General features: G+C 41.1%; 1 protein-coding gene across 1 annotated transcript in view; it reads right to left on the bottom strand.

Annotated features, from left to right (window-relative positions):
- Positions 1-20,089, bottom strand: part of VTA1 (vesicle trafficking 1) — a 317,517-nt gene that overhangs the window by 236,716 nt on the left and 60,712 nt on the right. The window contains exon 2 of the mRNA XM_029596502.1: positions 8,220-8,314. Coding sequence (XP_029452362.1) covers positions 8,220-8,314 — 95 coding nt within the window. The remainder of the gene's footprint in view (positions 1-8,219; positions 8,315-20,089) is intronic.

Below are 20,089 nucleotides of genomic sequence, written 5' to 3'. Positions count from 1 at the left end.
TGGAACAGCTCCTCTAAGGCTAAAGAGGTTATAGAGAAGAGACAGATGGGGGTGGGGGGGGGGGGGGGGGGGGTGTATGATAGAGGTTTATAAAATCGTGAATGGAACAAAATGGGTAAATGTAAAGTACTTATTTAATCTTTCAAAAAAAAAAAATACAAAGACTAGGGGGAACTCCATAAGTCAAAACAAATTGGAGAAAATTATTTTTCACTCACACAATTAAGCTCTGTAATTCATTACCAGAAGATGTGATTGAGGCAGTTAGCATAGCTGGGTTTAAAAAAGGTTTGGACAAGTTCCTGGAAGAGAAGTCAAACTATTAACCAAGTAGACTTAAGACATAGTCACTAATTATCACTGACAGCATGGGATCTATTTACTTTGGGGATCTTGCCAGCTAATTGTGAACTGGATTGGCCACTATTGGAAACAGAATACTGGACTTGATGGACCCTTGGTCTACCTGGTACGGCAAGTTCTTATGTACTAAAATGTTGATGGCATTTATATCTTCATCACCATCATATTTATCTGTTACCTTCCCTTCCAAAAGCCCAAATCGTCTCAACAGAATTAAAAATCACAATAAAATAATTATAAAAACATTACCCTCATAAAAGGACATTATCTTTATTTAAAAAATGTATATCCCGCTCCATCCGCAGGTCTGAGCGGGTTAGATAGAAACAGTGTGCAAACAATAAAAGAATGCACAATCCCAGCCCACCCATTTAAATAGATCTGCAACTTTGCAACCCCTTACCAATTCACTGGGAACGAGAGACCTCCAACTCATGTCACATAAACCAAACCAAACAATTAGAACATAAGAACATGCCATATTGGGTCAGACCAAAGGTCCATCAAGCCCAGCATCCTGTTTCCAACAGTGGCCAATCTATGCCATAAGAACCTGGCAAGTACCCAAAAACTAAGTCTATTCCATGTTACCGTTGCTAGTAATAGCAGTGGCTATTTTCTAAGTCAACTCAATTAATAGCAGGTAATGGACTTCTCCAAGAACTTATCCAATCCTTTTTTAAACACAGCTATACTAACTGCGCTAACCACACCCTCTGGCAACAAATTCCAGAGTTTAATTGTGCATTGAGTGAAAAAGAACTTTCTCCGATTAGTTTTAAATGTGCCACACGCTAACTTCATGCCCCCTAGTCTTTCTATTATCCGAAAGAGTAAATAACCAATTCACATTTACCCATCCTAGACCTCTCATGATTTTAAACACCTCTATCATATCCCTCCTCAGCCGTCTCTTCTCAAAGATGAAAAGTCCTAACCTCTTTAGTCTTTCCTCATAGAGGAGCTGTTCCATTCCCCTTATTTTGGTAGCCCTTCTCTGTACCTTCTCCATCGCAATTATATCTTTTTTGAGATGCGGCAACCAGAATTGTACACAGTATTGAAGGTGCGGTCTCACCATGGAGCGATACAGAGGCATTATATTTTCTGTTTTATTCACCATTCCCTAATAATTCCCAACATTTTGTTTGCTTTTTGGACTGCCGCAGCACACTGAACCGACGATTCAATGTGTTATCCACTATGATGCCTAAATCTCTTTCTTGGGTTGTAGCACCTAATAAGGAACCTAACATTGTGTAACTATAGCATGGGTTATTTTTCCCTATATGCATCATCTTGTACTTATCCACATTAAATTTCATCTGCCATTTTGATGCCCAATTTTCCAGTCTCACAAGGTCTTCCTGCAATTTATCAATCTGCTTGTGATTTAACAACTCTGAACAATTTTGTGTCATCTGCAAATTTGATTATCTCACTCGTCGTATTTCTTTCCAGATCATTTATAAATATATTGAAAAGTAAGAGTCCCAATACAGATCCCTGAGGCACTCCACTGCCCAACTCCCTTCCACTGAAAAAATTGTCCATTTAATCCTACTCTCTGTTTCCTGTCTTTTAGCCAGTTTGTAATCCACGAAAGGACATCACCACCTGTCCCATGACTTTTTACTTTTCCTAGAAGCCTCTCATGAGGAACTTTGTCAAACGCTTTCTGAAAATCCAAGTACACTACATCTACCAGTTCACCTTTATCCATATGTTTATTAACTCCTTCAAAAAAGTGAAGCAGATTTGTGAGGCAAGACATGCCTTGGGTGAAGCCATGCTGACTTTATTCCATTAAACCATGTCTTTTGTATATGTTCTGTGATTTTGATGTTTAGAACACTTTCCACTATTTTTCCTGGCACTGAAGTCAGGCTAACCAGTCTGTAGTTTCCCGGATCGCCCCTGGAGCCCTTTTTAAATATTGGGGTTACATTAGCTATCCTCCAGTCTTCAGATACAATGGATTATTTTGATAGTTAACAAATTTTTACTAATAGGTCAGAAATTTCATTTTTTAGTTCCTTCAGAACTCTGGGGTGTATACCATCCGGTCCAGGTGATTTACTACTCTTCAGTTTGTCAATCAGGTCTACCACATCTTCTAGGTTCACCGTGATATGGTTCAGTCCATCTGAATCATTATCCATGAAAACCTTCTGTGGTACGGGTACCTCCCCAACATCCTTTTCAGTAAACACCGAAGCAAAGAAATAATTTGATCTTTCCGCGATGGCTTTATCTTCTCTAAGTGCCCCTTTAACTCCTCGATCATCTAATGGTCCAACTGACTCCCTCACAAGCTTTCTGCTTCAGATATATTTTAAAAAGTTTTTACTGTGAGGTTTTGCCTCTATGGCCAACTTCTTTTCAAATACATTTTTTTAAACACAGAATATTTAACCTTCCCGATTTGATCATGTTCGTAATGGGGCAGATTTTCAAAGGGGTATGTGCGTAAAATACACACGTACACCCCAAAAACCTGCCGCAAGTTCCCCCTGTCTGCACCGAGCCTATGTTGAATAGGCTCGGCGGCGCACGCAAGCCCCGGGACGTGCGTATGTCCTGGGGCTTTCCTGGAGGGGATGTGTCGGGGGCGTGTCGCGGCGACGCATCATTCGGGGGCGGGGCCGAGGCCTCCGAAACTGCTCCCGGGCCGGGGAATCGCGCAGCTGGGGCAGGCGTAACTCTTCAAACAAAGGTAAGGGGGGGTTTAGATAGGGCTGGGGGGGGGGGGAAGGAACATTCCCTCAGAGGCCGCTCCGATTTCCGATTTCGGAGCGGCCTCGGAGGGAATGGAGGCAGGCTGCGCGGCTCGGCGTGCGCAGGCTCCCGATTTTGCACAGCCTTCCACGCGCCGACCACGGACTTTAAAGGATACGTGCGGCTACGCGCGTATCTATTAAAATCTGACGCACGGGCGTACTTTATTAAAATCTATCCCAATGTTTTCACATCTCCTTTGGGGTCAGATGGCAAGTTGTTAGCCATCTTATATAATAGACCCATCCCTCCCTCTATTATATAAGGATTGCATTGCAACTAAATCTTTATCAATAGAATTAGGAGAAAGCTATGAATCCCTATTGGTGAAAATATAGGACTGGGTTTTGCGACTTGTTTATTGTCTTAATAGATTTTTTATACTATTTTTTCCTACTCTGAGAATGTATTTGTTTTGGGGGATTTAAACTTGCATGCTGATAGCAGACCAGCAAGAATTTATCAAGTTTTTTCTTTTTTTAAACTCTTATGTCCCCCACAGATTTCCCAGTTGGTTCAAATACCAACTTACAGAGCTGGTTACATTCTAGATTTTTTATTGCTGCCAATTTATTAGTTCAACAGAATGTTGTGATGAATTTAGCTAAGGAACCAATACCATGGTCTGACTATTTTTTATTAACTAATTTTTAGAAAATAAAAAAAGAAAACAGACAAACCCTCCCAAAGATTTAAAACCCAAATAGATAAAGGTAAGTTTAAAATAGAATGGAATAAGGCTAAACATGGCCTTGTTGCACTGTAAAGCGCTTGTTGCTGATTTTCGTTTTAATGTGAACCGATGAGATTTTCCCAACATTCATTGGTATATAAAAACTGCTAAATAAATAAATGAAAAATAAAATAGATACTCCTGCCTCATTGATGGTGACTGTTTTAAGGCCAATCAGTCAATGTAAGCATGGGAGGGTCCCCTGATTAATAATGATCTTAGAACTAAGAGGAGGGCTATGTGCAAGAACAAACAAATGGCAACGAGTTCCTATAGCCAATAATTTGACAGAATATAGTTATCATTAGATCGGAATATCGGTCTTTGTTGCTACTAGAAAAACCTATTTCTCAGCCCATCTAAAAAAAATCTCTCTGAATCGACCTTTTCAACGATTTCCTATGGCAAATAAGTTAATAAACCCCTCTAATCATAATTCACTGAATATTGAAATTTCCTCTCAGGAATTTGCAGATATTTTAAAAATCTAAGGGAAATACAGCCGTAGATTTTAACCAAGAGTCCAAGTTCTGTAGTACAGAGTCTGTGGGAGATAAGCCAGCCCCGCTCTGGGTCTCTTTTGAAATTGTTTCTTCAAATGAGATAGAACATTTCGTGTTTGAGTTGAAGTACTCTCATTGCATACTAGACCCCGTCCAACCAGGGTTTTTGGTCTCATTAAAGGATGATTGTTTTGGTTCTTCTTTCAAAGTTGGTTAATGCATCTCTGTCCGAAGATATAGCCCCAGATATATTAAAAAATAATATTTGGTACGACCTATAAAGAAAAAAAGATGACTTGCCATTAAATAAACCTACTAGCTCCAGACCAATTTCTAAATTACCATTTTTAGGGAACATTAATTGAGAAAGCTGTATTTATTCAATTGACTTTTTACAACAGCAAAAGTCACCTGGCATGAAAATCAATCTGGTTTTTGAACAAATCATAGTACTGAGATGATTTTTTACTACAAAATTTAGACTCTGGCAAGGCAGTTATTGCTGTTTACTGAGATATAAGTTCAGCTTTTGACTCTGTCAATCATATGACTCTAGTAAAGAAATTAAGAGAATTAGGAATAGATCGGAATGTACTTCAATGGTTTAAGTCATCTCTCTCAGGTTGCCAGGCTCAGGTCAGAACTCTGTCCCAAAATTTAAGTTGGTTTTCTATAGATTCTGGGGTTCCTTAGAAATAGATTCTGGCTCCCATCCTTTTTAATCTTTACCTATGACGTTTAGGGTGAATTTTAAAAGCCCTACACGGTGCAAATCCGGGAGATACACACATGACTGGCACGTGCGCAGGCCGCACGGATTTTAAGAGGCCCAAAGCCATGCACGTATCTCCAGGTACGCAGATAAAAAAAGGTTTGGCGAAAAAGGGGTGGGACGGGGCGGAGTCTGAGCGGGCTGGGACTGCACCCATGAAGTCAGTTACGCGCACTACCATGCGCTGGGATCCCACAACTGCGTAACTTGCACACGGGTAGCCAATTTTATAACGGGTGCATAAACACGCACGTTACTGAATCAGCGCATCCATGTGCGTGCGCTGGCAAACGCGCACACATTTGCGCACTCACGTCACTTTGAAAGTTACCGTCCCCTATATTTATTATATTTAATATTTTAAACTTTATGCAGATGATGTACAACTGAGTTTCCACTGTGTTCTCAGTTATTAAACATCAGGTCATGATTGCTTTAGCTGCAATTAACAAATGGATAGAAAATAATGCCTTATTGTTAAATCCATCCAAAACCAAGACAATGGATTTCTTTGAAACCAAGACCACCAGATATAAATCTGAATTTTAATAGAATAGTCTACAGATCTACAGATCGTTTGAAATCTGGGTTTCTATATTAACTCTTACTTGACCTATGCATCTCAATTAAAATCTATCCTTCCAATGGGTTACTATAAGCTTAGAATGTTATGTCACCTAAGATACTTATTGATCAGGCAGATTTTCCAACATTAGTGCAGGTGTTTTTGTTAACAATAGATTACTGCAATTCTCTATACCTTGGACTTCCAAATTATGGGAATTAAAATTGCTTCAGAACTCTGCCACCAGACTGAATACAAAATCTTCAATGAGAGCCCATATTACTCTACAATTGCAATCTTTGCAGTGGCTTCCAGTAATTCAATGAATAAAATTTGGAGGTGATCATCCAGGTGTTTAAATATCTTGGGAAAAATCCCCAGGCTAGTAGTCTGCATGGTTTAGAATATGTTCCATTATGGACTTTACGCTCTGCTGACCAAAGACTCCTGGAGATTCCAGGTGTTAAACCTGCTAGTCTCCAAGAGACAATTCTTTATCAGTAGCTGGCCCAGTTTTATAGAACAGTTTGCCATCTGATCTTAGATCACTATCTGACTTTAAATAGTTTCAGAAAAAATTGAAAGCCTTTGTTTCACGAAGCTTTTTTGACAATCAATTTAATGATTGTTTATTATTAAGAGTTGAATTAATTTTGTGTATTTTCTATAAGTTTTATATGTATTCTTAAAATATTGTGTTTTAATAAAGATAATCTGTAATCCTCTTAGCATGCTTAGTCATAATAAACAGACTATAATCTTTCAAATAAATAAATAAATAGCTAGGGTCCTAAATATGGCCCGAGAGCCAGATGCAGCCTTTGGCTGAATTTCATTCAGCCCTCAGCAGGAATAGAAGAGCTTGATTCAACCCCCAACAGCGAAGATAGATCTGGCCTGCAGCAGGAATTTATTCTGTGCTACCCCCAGCTTATATACTTAAATTTGGAAGTGCAAGTGGCAGTATGTCAGAACATAGGCAGGGTATGCCTGTGCAAAGCCACCAAGTCACGGCATTATGTATTGCTGCTGTTAGTAATGCTTGCGGAGGTGGAGCCACTTGGGCCACAGATGAGACGAGAGGCTGTAATACAGCATAAGGAATTTTCAGACTCTAGGGAGGAAGTAACTGGTGATATCGAGCTATGGGTTCTGTTGTGCTGCCAAGGAAAGCCAAGTAAGGATAGCGGGTCCTGGAGCTCCCAACCACGCCACCAACCTTTCAGAGCTGTGGAGAAGTTGGCATGGACATAGCCCCATAAAGATGCAGACTTTGAAGGCAAAGAGTGCACAAATCCTCATTATAAACCCAGATTACCAAGCCAGAATGGATTAAGGAGTTTGATTTTCTCATACCACAAATCTATTATGTTTCAAGAAAAGGGAGACCGGGTATGGGTAGAGGAGATGAGATGAGATGAGAAAGGGGAAGGAAGTAGAGTGGGATTAAGAATTAATGGGGGGGGGGGGGGAGAATACACAGCATACACACAATAGCACACCATCCCTGCCATTCATTCATCCTTCCCACCCCCTACTTCCCTAGGTAGTACCACAAATCTATTAAGCTTGTTGCTAAGTTATTATTATTATTATTATTATTGTAAAGCTTGTTGCTAAGTTATGTTACATTGTGAACCGAGGTGATGTTTTGCAAACGTGCCTCGGTATATAAGAAACCCTTAAATAAATAAATAAAATAAATAAATAATGTTTCAAGAAAAGGGAGACCGGGTATGGGTAGAGGAGATGAGAAAGGGGAAGGAAGTAGAGTGGGATTAAGAATTCATGGGGGGGGGGGGGAATACACAGCATACACACAATAGCACACCATCCCTGCCATTCATTCATCCTTCCCACCCCCTACTTCCCTAGCTAGGCAAATATTTTGAAAGGAAGGGAGGAGCAAGGTTACAAAGGGTGTGGCAGGGTTGCTAACTTTGGAGAAATATTACTGACACTCTGCCACACTCTATCCCCCTGGGACCCCTGCCCCCTTATCTTCCCTCTTTCCCAGCATTTCAAATCACCGAAAAGGACAGACATGCCACCCCCCCCCAAACACTTCTCAGCAAACAACTCCAAGGGGCTCTCCCTCCACACCCCACCCCAGCGAACTCTGAGGATCACCTCCAGCCTTCTTGGTGATTTGAAATGTCCCATGTAGCCCTTGTCTTGAAAGGTTTGGGGGGACTCCTGTTGTACAGGTTCTCTATCTCAGTTAAGAGGCAGAGAAATGATCCTCTTGGCTTTCAGATAATGACTTTTTGCCATCAGCCTGAGCCATATTTGAACCAATAACTTGAGATAAAAAGTGCTGTAACTCTGTGCCAATTTCCTTGAGGCATTCAGTGTCCACAAATGTGTCATCTATTTATATAGGAAAAACAAATATGTGCATAGGATGTTCATGCTGTGTGTATTAATTACAATTCCTGAAACTCGAAACTACTGTTTTCAAACATAAGGAAATTTAAATAGAGTCAATCATATTCTTTTACTTACAGTTTCCAACTGATCCATGAGTTTTAACAAAAATTTGCGGCACTCGGGGGTTTTACTGTCAATTTTCATTCCAGTTTGTACAGCATACAGACGACCTAAGAAAGAAAAAGAGCACAAGGTTTATCCAGTACTGTTTGGGCGTCGTCATAAACCGATCAAAAGCACATTTCTTCTATTTCCTGTCCATTAAAACTCATCAGGCTTCAGAAATCACGCTATCTAGTCAAGATTTATTAGCATAAACCTCTAATATACATCCTTTTCTCATACTGTGAAAAAGCAGCAGTATTAGCAGAGTTCAACAAAACAGACTTGCATGTTTCCCGGCATTATTGCTACCTCTTTGTATATATCTCCTAGGTCAGTTTTCTGTTTCAACTTAATGTTTTATATCTTTTGTTTTTATTCCTTATCATCAGAGTTTCATGCAAGCATCTCAATAATCCTTGTAAAGTTGAAATAGAACATTTTTAGGGCAAAGTATGGATATAAGTGCATGCCTGACATCTTAGAGGATTAGCAGAGCAACAAAATTACTTTAGGGATCATAATTTTATCTGGCAAATTAATTATCTAAAAACATTTTGCATGTAATGTTTGTTTAAAGATGATACACATTTTTATAACAGCAAGACTTAACTACATAGTATTAATTCCAGCTTTAGATTTATGGATAGTTATTCAAAGCCATCACCTAGAGTAACAAAAGTCATCAAGTAACAAAATTCCTGTCTCTTGTCTGTGAAATTCTGATCCCTTCCATCTGACTTCCCTGTAACATTGCAGCCGGCCACAGGATGTCCTGCAACTGGCTGCACCTACCCTGAGCACTGCTAGCTTCTTCAGCAGAAGGAATGCTGCCATGACACCATCGACCTTCCCCAATGCCATCTGAATACAGGGCCTCCTAGGCACCCACGCACAATGCAGCATCTTTTCAAGGCCCCACAATGGGACATCTCTGACGTCAGTGCCACTGGGTTCTTAATCCCCAGCTGCGCTCCAGTTCGGTGCCTCAGCAACAGGTGGTCCTGCTTTGAGCAGGGCATGTTGCTACATCCGGAAGCCTTGTTCCAGCCTGCCTCATCCAGCCCATCTCGTTCCAGCTTGCCTTACCCAGCCTGTTTTATCCAACCTGTCTCATCATTACTTCCTGCCTTACCCTGTCCCATCCTACTCTTACTTGCCTGGTATTGACTTCTATTACGGACCCATCCAGTCCTTTGCCTGCTGCCTGATACTGACCTCTGTTACGAACCTGGACTACTCTTACCTGCCACCTGGTACTGACTTCTGTCTCAAACCACGACTACACCTTGCTTGTCGCCTGCCCAGATCTTCAGCCTCAACTTGGTAATTGTCTGCTCGCCACCTACCCTGATCTCATCTTGCCTTGGACATACCTTCTCTGACTACCCACAGGAACACTCTCCTGCCAGCCGCTGGACCTCAAGGACTCAACCTTCGGGGAAAGGGGCTGGTACAAGTCCAGTCCCAGTGCAGGGTGTGCCTGCCAGCTGTAGGCATGGGCCTAGTAGGTTTGCCTCTTAAGCTGTGTCAACCATGCCACAGCACAAGAGCTCACTACCATTACAGACTGTTGAGGCCATGAGCTTGGCGGACTCATCCCTTGTCCAGGCCTTCACTGGGTTAACATTCCAAGTGCAACAACAGGACCAGCTGAATTCTATGGTCGGTCTCCTCCAAGGTTTGACAGCCCGTCTGGAATCCTTAAACCATTCTGCACTGGTATGTCCCATGGTTGCTCCAGCTCGACCGACTGCCACCATGCTACACCTTCCACCACTGCCCAGGTATGAAGGTGACCCAAAAGCACGTGCTGGGGGTTCATTAATCAAGGCAGAATGCATTTTAAACTCCAACTAGGCCACTTCCCTGTCCATCTGCGCTAAGGTGACCTGCATACTCTCCTTGTTGGGCGGCCTTGCCCTTGTTTGGGCTGCCCTTCTTTGGGAACAAGATGACCCAATCCTAGGAAGCCTGGACAACTTCTTACAGCAATTTTATTTCATGAGCCTGTCATGTCTCATCTGCGGCCATGGAATTCCTGCAAATCCGACATGGTTCTCGCTCCATGGGTGAGTATGCAATACATTTTTGCACCCTGGCATTCGAACTCCACTGGGGTGAATGCAGTCATCTTCTGGTAAGGACAAGCGGGACAAATAAAAGATGAGCTAGCAGGCCAAGATCTTCTGCCTATACTGGAAGGCCTCATTACCCTGGCCATTCGAGGGAATTTGAGATTCTAGGATCTAGCCTGGGAGAAAGGAGTATCCTGCCAATATGTCCATTTGGCATTCCGAATTCCAGTGCTCTTTAATGTCTTCTTTGGATGCTGCAATGATCATCATGCTCTATACTTATACCCTGGTCACCCCTGATTCAACATTATACTGTTTATCCTATTTCCTAATAACATGTTGTTCTACTCTCATAACTTATCACCCTAGAAATTTTAACATTATATTGATTTTTTCCTACTAATTTTATTACTTAATCTTTTCCTTCACCCTAACACCATCACAAATACATCACTTGAGCTAACCCACCCCACTAATTGAACACTCTGCCTATAAAAAAGCGCTAACCATGTTAACCAAATGACAAAATTGTAAACCATTGTGATGGCAATACCGAATGACAGTATACAAAACTCTATAAATAAATATAAATAAATAAAATCACCTCCAAAGAACCCATGCAGTTGGGTTGGTCTTGGCTCTCAGATAAAGAGAAACTGAGACAGATAATCTCTGTCTCTACTGTACAGCTCAGGCGCATTTTGCTAGCCATTGTCCCAAGAGGTCGGGGGGGGGGGGGGGGGGGAAGATTCCAAATTTAGGCTTGGTTGGAGAGGCAATCCTAGGTCAATCTGCCTCCTCTCCGCAGCTGGTACCACCTGTTTATCTCACCTTTAGGGAGACCTTGGTTCAAAATTAAGGCATCTTTGGATTATGGAGTGGATGGTAATTTTAAAGGAGGAATCACTGGTTCACCAGTATAATCTGCCTACAATGACCTTGGCTACGGCCCGCACTCAGTATAAGGCGAGCCACCGACTATGGTTACCTTACCCCTCACCATGCAGACTGACCACCACCAGAAGAGAATTGCCTTCTGTGTTGTCCAGAGCAGTCAACGCTGTCCTTCTTAGACTACCCTGGCTCATGCTCCACCAACTTTCCATAGTCTGAGGGACACTGCAAATTGCCTGTTTGAATCCCTCCTGAAAGGAGCATCAACAACCCTCAGACGCTGCCACTGATTCTGATGACTCAGTCAATACCTGACCAGCCGGACCTGCCAACCAGTACGCAAACTTAACTGATGTACGCAGCAAGCAACAGTCGAAGACACTGACACTTCACAGATATTGCAAATGCCCATACGATCTTATTCCCAAGCTGCACCTTTATCATACTCCTTGACACTCTCTCCAAGCCCCCTCTCCCCACATCACAATACTCTCACTTTCTGGGTTCTGCATCCCCACTAATATTCTTTCCCAAACTTCATCCTTTTGCTGTCATCTTTCACTCTTTCTCCAACCAAAAGCTCTTCCTGCAGCCATCTGATTCAAGAGCTGCTGTAGCTACCAGTAATCCTTCGTATAGCTGTGAACCACATGACAAATTGAGTCCTGTGGCCAGTAGTCCTTTCATGAACTTGCAAGTATTTTTGTGCCACCAAACTCCAAATTAGAGTCACACCAGCGCCTTGACTTAAAGTACATAGTAAAATGGTTTCAGTGAACTCTGGTAATAAACAATATCGAAAGTCCATCAACGTCACTCAGTTTACAACAGTAAGCATTATACTGGTGAAAGGAAGGGAAAGTGAAAATGGAAAATAACGTAGTCTCTGTACTTTGCCATGGTGCAACCACACCATGAGTATTATGTGCAGTTCTGGTTGCTTCATCTCAAAAAAGACATACTGGAATTATAAAAGGGGCAGAGGAGGGCAACAAAAATGCTAGAGGGCTCTTTTTATTTAAAAGATTTTTATTCTACTAATCATAGTTTCTTAGCAGCTTACAATAGGAACATTCATTCTTTAGCTAGGAAAAAGACAGCTAAGACAGGACAAGAGAGGTTTATAAAATCACGAGTGGGGTAAAACAGGTAAATAAAGGATGGTTATTTACCCTTTCAAATACTAAAAAGAGGGGGACACTCCATGAAACAAGTAACAGATTTAACAAAAATCAGAGATAGTTTGCTCTGAACGAAAAAGTACTATGGAATCTTGTCAGAGGCCATGAGAAGATTATTAAAATAGTATTTCATTTATTGTTCTTCATTTTCTGCTTGTTAAGTGTGTTATTCAAACTTATACCTGTCAACCGAAAAGCAGAATGTAAATACAAACACACACACTTTGAAATGTTTGCATGCTAATACTAGAAGTCTAAGAGGTAAAATGGGAGAATTAGGGTGTATAGCAGTGAATGATGACAGACTTAATTGGCATCTCAGAGACATGGTGGAAAGAGGACAACCAATGGGACAGTGCTAAACCGGGGTACAAATTATATCGCAATGACCGAGAGGAGCAACCGGGAGGCGGTGTGGCGTTTTATGTCCGGGATGGCATAGAGTCCAACAGGATAAACATTCTGCATGAGACTAAATGCACAATCAAATCTTTATGGGTAGAAATCCCTTGTGTGTTGAAGAAAAATATAGTGATAGGGGTATACTACCGTCCACCTGGCCAAAATGATGAGACAGTGAAATGCTAAGAGAAATTAAGGCAGATGGTAGTGCAGTAATAATGGGAGATTTCAATATTTCAATTACCCTGATATTGACTGGGTAAGTAAAACATCAGGGCATGCTAGAGAGATACAGTTCCTGGATGGAATAAAAGACAGTTATATGGAGCAATTGGTTCAGGAACCAACAAGAGAGGGAGCACAGGATTTGGTGAGAGAGGTAATGGTGGTGAGGCCGCTTGGCAATAGTGATCATATGATCAAATTTGAATGACTGGAAGGCGGACACTACGTAAATCCACAGATCTAGCACTAAACGTTCAAAAGGGAAACTTTGATAAAATAAGAAAAATAGTTAGAAAAACTGAAAGGTGCAGCTACAAAGGTAAAACGTGTACAACAGGCATGGACATGGTTAAAAAATACCATCCTAGAAGCACAGTCCAGATGTATTCCACACATTAAGAAAGGTAGAAGGAAGGCAAAACGATTACCGGCATGGGTAAAAGGTGAGGCAAAAGAGGCTATTTTAGCCAAAAGAACTTCATTCAAAAATTGGAAGAAGGATCCAACAGAAGAAAGTAGGATAAAGCATAAGCGTTGGCAAGTTAAATGTACGACCTTGATAAGACAGGCTAAGAGAGAATTTGAAAAGAAGTTGGCCATAGAGGCAAAAACTCACAGTAAAAACTTTTAAATATTTCCAAAGCAGAAAGCGTGGCAAGGGAGTTGGCTGGTAGCTTTTATCCTTTTGGCTGCCTAGCACGTGGTCCTGCAGCTCATCCTGACCTTGCAGCTCTGCAAATATTCACCGCGCGGCAGGTTGGGAAATGCCACGCAGCAGTATGGCTCCTGCTCTTCTTTGTTGCGCAGCAGGTTGGGAACCGCTGCGCGGCCCTAGGGCTCCACTTGTTCACCGCGCGGCGTTGTGGCACCTTCTCTGCAATCGCCGCACTACCCTAGGGTGGTTCTTCACTGCACGATAAAAAAAAAAAAAGAGGAGGAGCCATAGCGCCATGTGGTCCTCCACCGCCACCTCATCTGCACTGCATAGCATTGTTGGGAACCAGCATGGGGCCCTGCAAGTTCCTTCCTCTTTGCCACTGCGGCCTGCGGCTCCTTCTCTTTGTGGGGCGGCAGCACCAGCAGCTGACAAATTTTGCCGTGGCCCCGAGGCCACCATCCCATCCAGGCCACCGCCCTGTGCAAATGCATGGCTTGCCCCCATTTCTTTATTTAGATTAACCCATTGTAGAGCTGAAGACATTAACCTGAATAAATAAATTAATTACTATTTTCTGGATTGATGAAAGCTTCCACAACAGCACGTACAACTCATAATTTTGATTCTTATATTACACACTAACTAGGACACCTTACAATTAGGAGAATCAATTTTTTATTTTTTTTTTAATCATTTAGCTTTATGTGATTAGAAGGAATAAATACATAGGAAATATACAAATCTGAACTGATACTTAAGATTCACAAAATAGAACAGAGGTTTTAGGGTCCGATTAGAAGGAAGAGAGAAAGAGGCCAATTTAGACATAAATGGGAAGATTATTCTATAAATGGAGGACTAAGGATTAAAGAAAGCTCAGAAAAGAATAGCTTGCTTGATGTGGATACACAGGATGGGATGTGGAAGTAGGATTTGAGAAGATGATATGAAACTTCAAGGGGTAGATTCAGGAAGAAAGGTAGGAAGTATTTCTTTATGAAAAGAGGGTAGATGCATGGAATGCCCTTCCAAAAGAAGTGAACAGATGTTGCTTCCAGGCCTGGATTTAGGCATAGGAAACATAGGCAACTGCCTAGGGCGCCACATTTTGAAGGTGTCAAATATCCAGGCCAAGGAGGAGCCTGCTTCTGCTTGCTTTAGGGCCGTGTGCAGGCACAACTTTAAAGGGGTGCTGCCATGGCACACTGCCTAAGGGCGCCAACATCTTAATCCAGCCCTAGTTATTTCACAATGTGTATATGCTTTTTTCTACATCAAAATAAGCAGGAGCAGGGTCCAGGAAGGGAGGGGAAAGTACATATGGGATTTCTTTTTAAAAACCTGGTGTGTATTTTCTACCTGTAGAAAAGCAGGTGCAGTGTGTGCACCCTTATTTTCAAAGGGAAACTATATGGCGTTTCCTTTTGAAAATTGCTTGGGGAGCTTTGAGGTGCAAGCTAATTTCAAAACTGCCATTTATAGGAACAGGTGGACAAGGAAAACCAGGTAAGAGGTGAGTCTGAGAAGTCAATGAAAGCCAAAGTCCTCTATGTATACAAAAAAACAAGCAGCCACCAGTTGACAGATCAAGGAGAGAAAGGTGGATAAAGGTGAACCCATGTACATAATTTTCTGTACTTAGGGCCAGGCCACAAGAACACTTAGACTCAGTAAAACGGTATAAAGTAAATTTTATTTAGCATTATACGGTGTTCCTGGGAGATGCTGGATACTGGGTGCCCTTTACTTTCAAAAAAAACCAGCATCTCATTGAATACAGGAAGTGACCCTTCTTTATAGGTTAAACATGCAGTATTGCCGAAGTTTCTAGAATTACATGACTGCCCAAAGACTCATTACAGAGACACATCATGCTGTGGTCATGACAACCTATCCTCTGAACTGCCCTGACAGGTTTTTCCCCGGTGTAGCTCATTTGCCATCACTCTCCAAATACTCCTTTTGTCCTGTAAATGATCTTGTCCAGTGAAGTTTCAACAGAATAGTGCCTGAAGTTCCCGCCGTTGGTTTCTTCTGATCTCCTTTTGATCTTCTGTGTTGTGTAAACAGATAGTAGGTCTGTGTTCTGAATAGAGAGTAGGCCTGAATTCTGTTGCTGGTGCCAGAACTTTAATTAAAGCTGTAACCTTAGGGAATCTTCGTTCACCTGGCTCCTGTCAGTAGAGATAGGCATCTGTGAGCCACAAGCTTGTCGTGAGAACCAAGCTTCCTTGTATTATGAGTTAAATATTGCCATTGATGCCCACCTGGCCTTTAATTATTGGCTTTGCAGAGCATACAAGTTTCCCAGATCTTCTACATTCTTGAGTCTGAGAGGGTCAGAAATTCACTGTATTTCAACAGTGTCAGTGTGAATCAGCCAGCTGAGGATTCTGGGACTGGCTGAATGAGCCAAAGTTCTGAACCAGAGTTCTGAATTATATCAACCAGAAGATGTGGTATTTTCAGATTTTCAGAAGGCATTTGACAAAGTTCCTCATGAGAGGCTTCTAGGAAAAGTAAAAAGTCATGGGATAGGAGGCGATGTCCTTTCTTGGATTAAAAACTGGTTAAAAGACAAACAGAGAGTAGGATTAAATGGACAGTTTTCTCAGTGGAAAGGAGTGGGCAGTGGAGTGCCTCAGGGATCTGTATTGGGAGCCTTACTTTTCAATATATTTATAAATGTTCTGGAAGGAAATACGACAAGTGAGGTAATCAAATTTGCAGATGATACAAAATTGTTCAGAGTAGTTAAATCACAAGCAGATTGTGATAAAATTGCAGGAAGGACCGTGTGAGACTGGAAAATTGGGGCATCCAAATGGCAGATGAAATTTATGTGGATAAGTGCAAGGTGATGCATATAGGGAAAAATAACCCATGCTATAGTTACACGATGTTAGGTTCCATATTAAGAGCTATCACCCAAGAAAGAGATCTAGGCGTCTTAGTGGATAACACATTGAAATCGTCTGCTCAATGTGCTGCGGCAGTCAAAAAAGCAAACAATGTTGGGAATTATTAGAAAGGGAATGGTGAATAAATCAGAAAATACCATAATGCCTCTGTATCGCTCCATGGTGAGACTGCCCCTTGAATACTGTGTACAATTCTGGTCGCCACATCTCAAAAAAGATATAGTTGCGATGGAGAAGGTAGAGAGAAGGGTGACCAAAATGATAAAGGGAATGGAACAGCTCCCCTATGAGGAAAGACTGAATAGGTTAGGACTTTTCAGCTTGGAGAAGAGACGTCTGAGGGGGATATGAATAAGAGGTGTTTCATAAGAGGTCTAGAACGGGTTAATGTGAAACAGTTGTTTACTGTTTTCGATAATAGAAAGACTAGGGGGCACTCCATGAAGTTAGCATGGGGCACATTTAAAACTAATCGGAGAAAAGTTCTTTTTTACTCAACGCACAATTAAACTCTGGAATTTGTTGCCAGAGGATGTGATTAGTGCAGTTAGTATAGCTGTGTTTAAAAAAAGAATTGGATAAGTTCTTGGAGAAGTCCATTACCTGCTATTAAGTTGACTTAAAAATAGCCACTGCTATTACTAGCAACAGTAGCATGGAATAGACTTGGTATTTTTGGTACTTGCCAGGTTCTCATGGCCTGGATTGGCCACTGTTGGAAACAGGATGCTGGGCTTGATGGACCCTTGGTCTGACCCAGTATAGCATGTTCTTATAGAGTAGACTGGCAAAAAGTAATGGTTAAACAGGTGAAGAACCAGTTTCTGTTGAGCAGATGTTTGAACCCAGACTGAATTGGGTACATAGCATCAGCTGAAAAAGAGTCTGCCAGTACAAGAGAAGGAAAGAATTAGGTCTATACGTAAATGGGTTAGAATAGAGAGCAGGCTTCCTCAAGATGGAAGAAACCACACAGTCTTGCAGTTATCAAGAAATATGACAGATGAGGGAGGAGTTTAAGAAAGTCAGAATAAAGGGAAGAAAAAGTAGCAGGCTCCTGAGGATAGAAGATGTTGGAACCAGATCAAAAGGAGAGACTGTTACTTTACAATGGATGTCCCAAACATTAAGGAGAGGAAAAGGTGAAAAAAAGTACAAGGTATAGGGAGAGGGAGGCTGATTGAGTAAATAGATTAACAAATTGGGTAGAACAGATTAGAAAAATAGCCAGAGTAAGAAGAAAGAATGGGAGGAAGAGGGAAATAGAGGAAAAAAAAAAAGATTGTAACTGCCATTGTTTCCAACCTGGATTCACCACCACTGAAAGCCAACCAGCTTGAATTCTAAACTACACTTTAATTCTCTTTTCCATAATGTTTAGTTTATCTAGTAGTGCATGTGTTGCAATAAAATATGATCTAAATGCAGTTGAATTCTGAAATGTCTCCAATGCATTTAGTCACTTTAGTACTTATTTTTCCTTTTTTTATTTTTATTGTAGTGGTTTACCTAGAATGTCCATTTTAAAAATCTGAGAGAGTAGCTGTTTTCCTTTGGTTCCTGGTGTCATGCTTCTCTTCAATTGCTCTCAAGAAAGGATTTTATAATTTAAACAACTAAAAAAAATGTTTACCTCCATTCAGACTCAATTCAAACTAAGTCCAGAAATCAAATATGCAATCATTTACACGAAAGGAGAAAAGCAACAAAAGGTTATGAAAGGTCTTCTTGAAGCTCTGCACAATATATCGAGTAATTCTTTTAGACAATTTACTTTACATGCCTGTTACTTGGAACAGCTATCTAGTAGACAAAGATATCTGCATGCTTTTTATTCCAAGTCAAGAAATTTAAAGAGAGAGGAAAAATAATGTAAGATCGAATGATTTAAGGAATTAACAATAAAGAAGTCTTGCATAAATCTAAAAAAATGTTAGTGGCTGTTTAAGGAACTCTTGCAGACGTGGCTTTTTTTTTTTTTTTTTTAACCGAACACCGTATAATAAATCTGTCATCAGATGCTATTATGATTTTCAGTTTGAGGATTACTTCCCTGACTTGGCTGAGATAACTCAGCTTTCTTACCTGCCAACATTATGGGTGTTTCAAATAAAAGCAGCACAGAGATATCAAGCTTCAGGGTACGCAAGCTGTATCATCTTCAAAGCACCATCTCAAATTTTTTAATATTTAAAAAACAAAACAAGCATTAAAAAAACTCTTCCAAAATTAAAGCTCTTTCCCACTTTGTCCATCAAAGAAATACAAAAAAATTGAAATTAACTGATATTAAAAGCCATCAATGGCATGTACATTCTCTTTCTAGAAAGTTCCTTTAAAATAAATAGACTTGGGCTGACTGTGTGGCTCAGTGTAGTACTGCGTAGTGCCATGCAGAGGAACACGAGTTCAATTCTCAATTGAGGACTTAGCCAGGCCTGGAGATGCTGCAAAACCCCCCAGCGAATGCTACACAGCAACATCTCGTTTGCCACAATCACAGCCAGTGTTCCTGTGCTCCAGAAGAAGCTGAGGTCTGTGATGCACAGCCAGAGACAGTCGCTTTGCAATGATTAGGTGAGCTGGCAGGAGATATAAATAGGGGCCTTAAACTCTAGGTATCTGCAAATGAAGGTTCATGGTGGAATACTCAAAAGGAGTCAGGGTTCTGAATGAACTAAAAGCCAAAAGAGTAAGAGAAACTGCCAGGCCCAAAATACACAAACAAAACTTAAAAATAATAGTGATATGGTCACAAGTGTTTCCCATGGGTTCAGTACTTCTGAGCAACTGTCAAAGACTTTTATAATACATTGCTATAAAATGTGTTAAGCAAAGGATCACTGTTTTTACTTGTATAAAAAGTTGATAAAGTAACCTACATTAAGGAATAGACAATGTATATTTTGAACAGCAGTTTTTGAATACTCGAGTTACAAGAAAGGGAAGAATATATATTTCTGGGCCACGTGTCCAATATATACATATAAGTTGGACACATGGTGACACAGCCATTACTCTATAGCTGAAGCCTTTACAACTTCTCACTATTTTTAAATGGTGCTAAGTCATCCCATTTTTTTTTTAACCTGGCAGTTCCTCCTTTTCTCCTCCTCCCAGCTCAAATCAGAATCAGGGCTGTGATCTTGGCACCCTTCGTAACGATTCTGGGGATTATTTCCCCTATTTTAATAGACATCCCCACCCCTACTGTTTTTAGTCTGGTCAGTTACAGCAATGATCCTGAAGCCAAAACCTATACATAGGACTTTCTTACAGAGCCCATATACTCATGGGCTCCAAAAATCCAGCAACCAGGGTGCTATTGTTTGATAATGACTCTCATGCCCCTACCCAACAAGGGCTGTGAATACTGTCTTTACAACATCCCCAGGCCTGGACCAATCTTTGAAATAACCCAGGGCCCTTCTGCACGGCAGCTCTAAACCACTGAGCCGGACTGTGAACCATTATTCTGTAGGTG

This window comes from Rhinatrema bivittatum, chromosome 3, assembly GCF_901001135.1.
Source record: "Rhinatrema bivittatum chromosome 3, aRhiBiv1.1, whole genome shotgun sequence".
Taxonomy (NCBI): domain Eukaryota; kingdom Metazoa; phylum Chordata; class Amphibia; order Gymnophiona; family Rhinatrematidae; genus Rhinatrema; species Rhinatrema bivittatum.
Note: the sequence above shows the minus strand (reverse complement) of the source record. Positions and strands in the feature narration are given on the sequence as shown.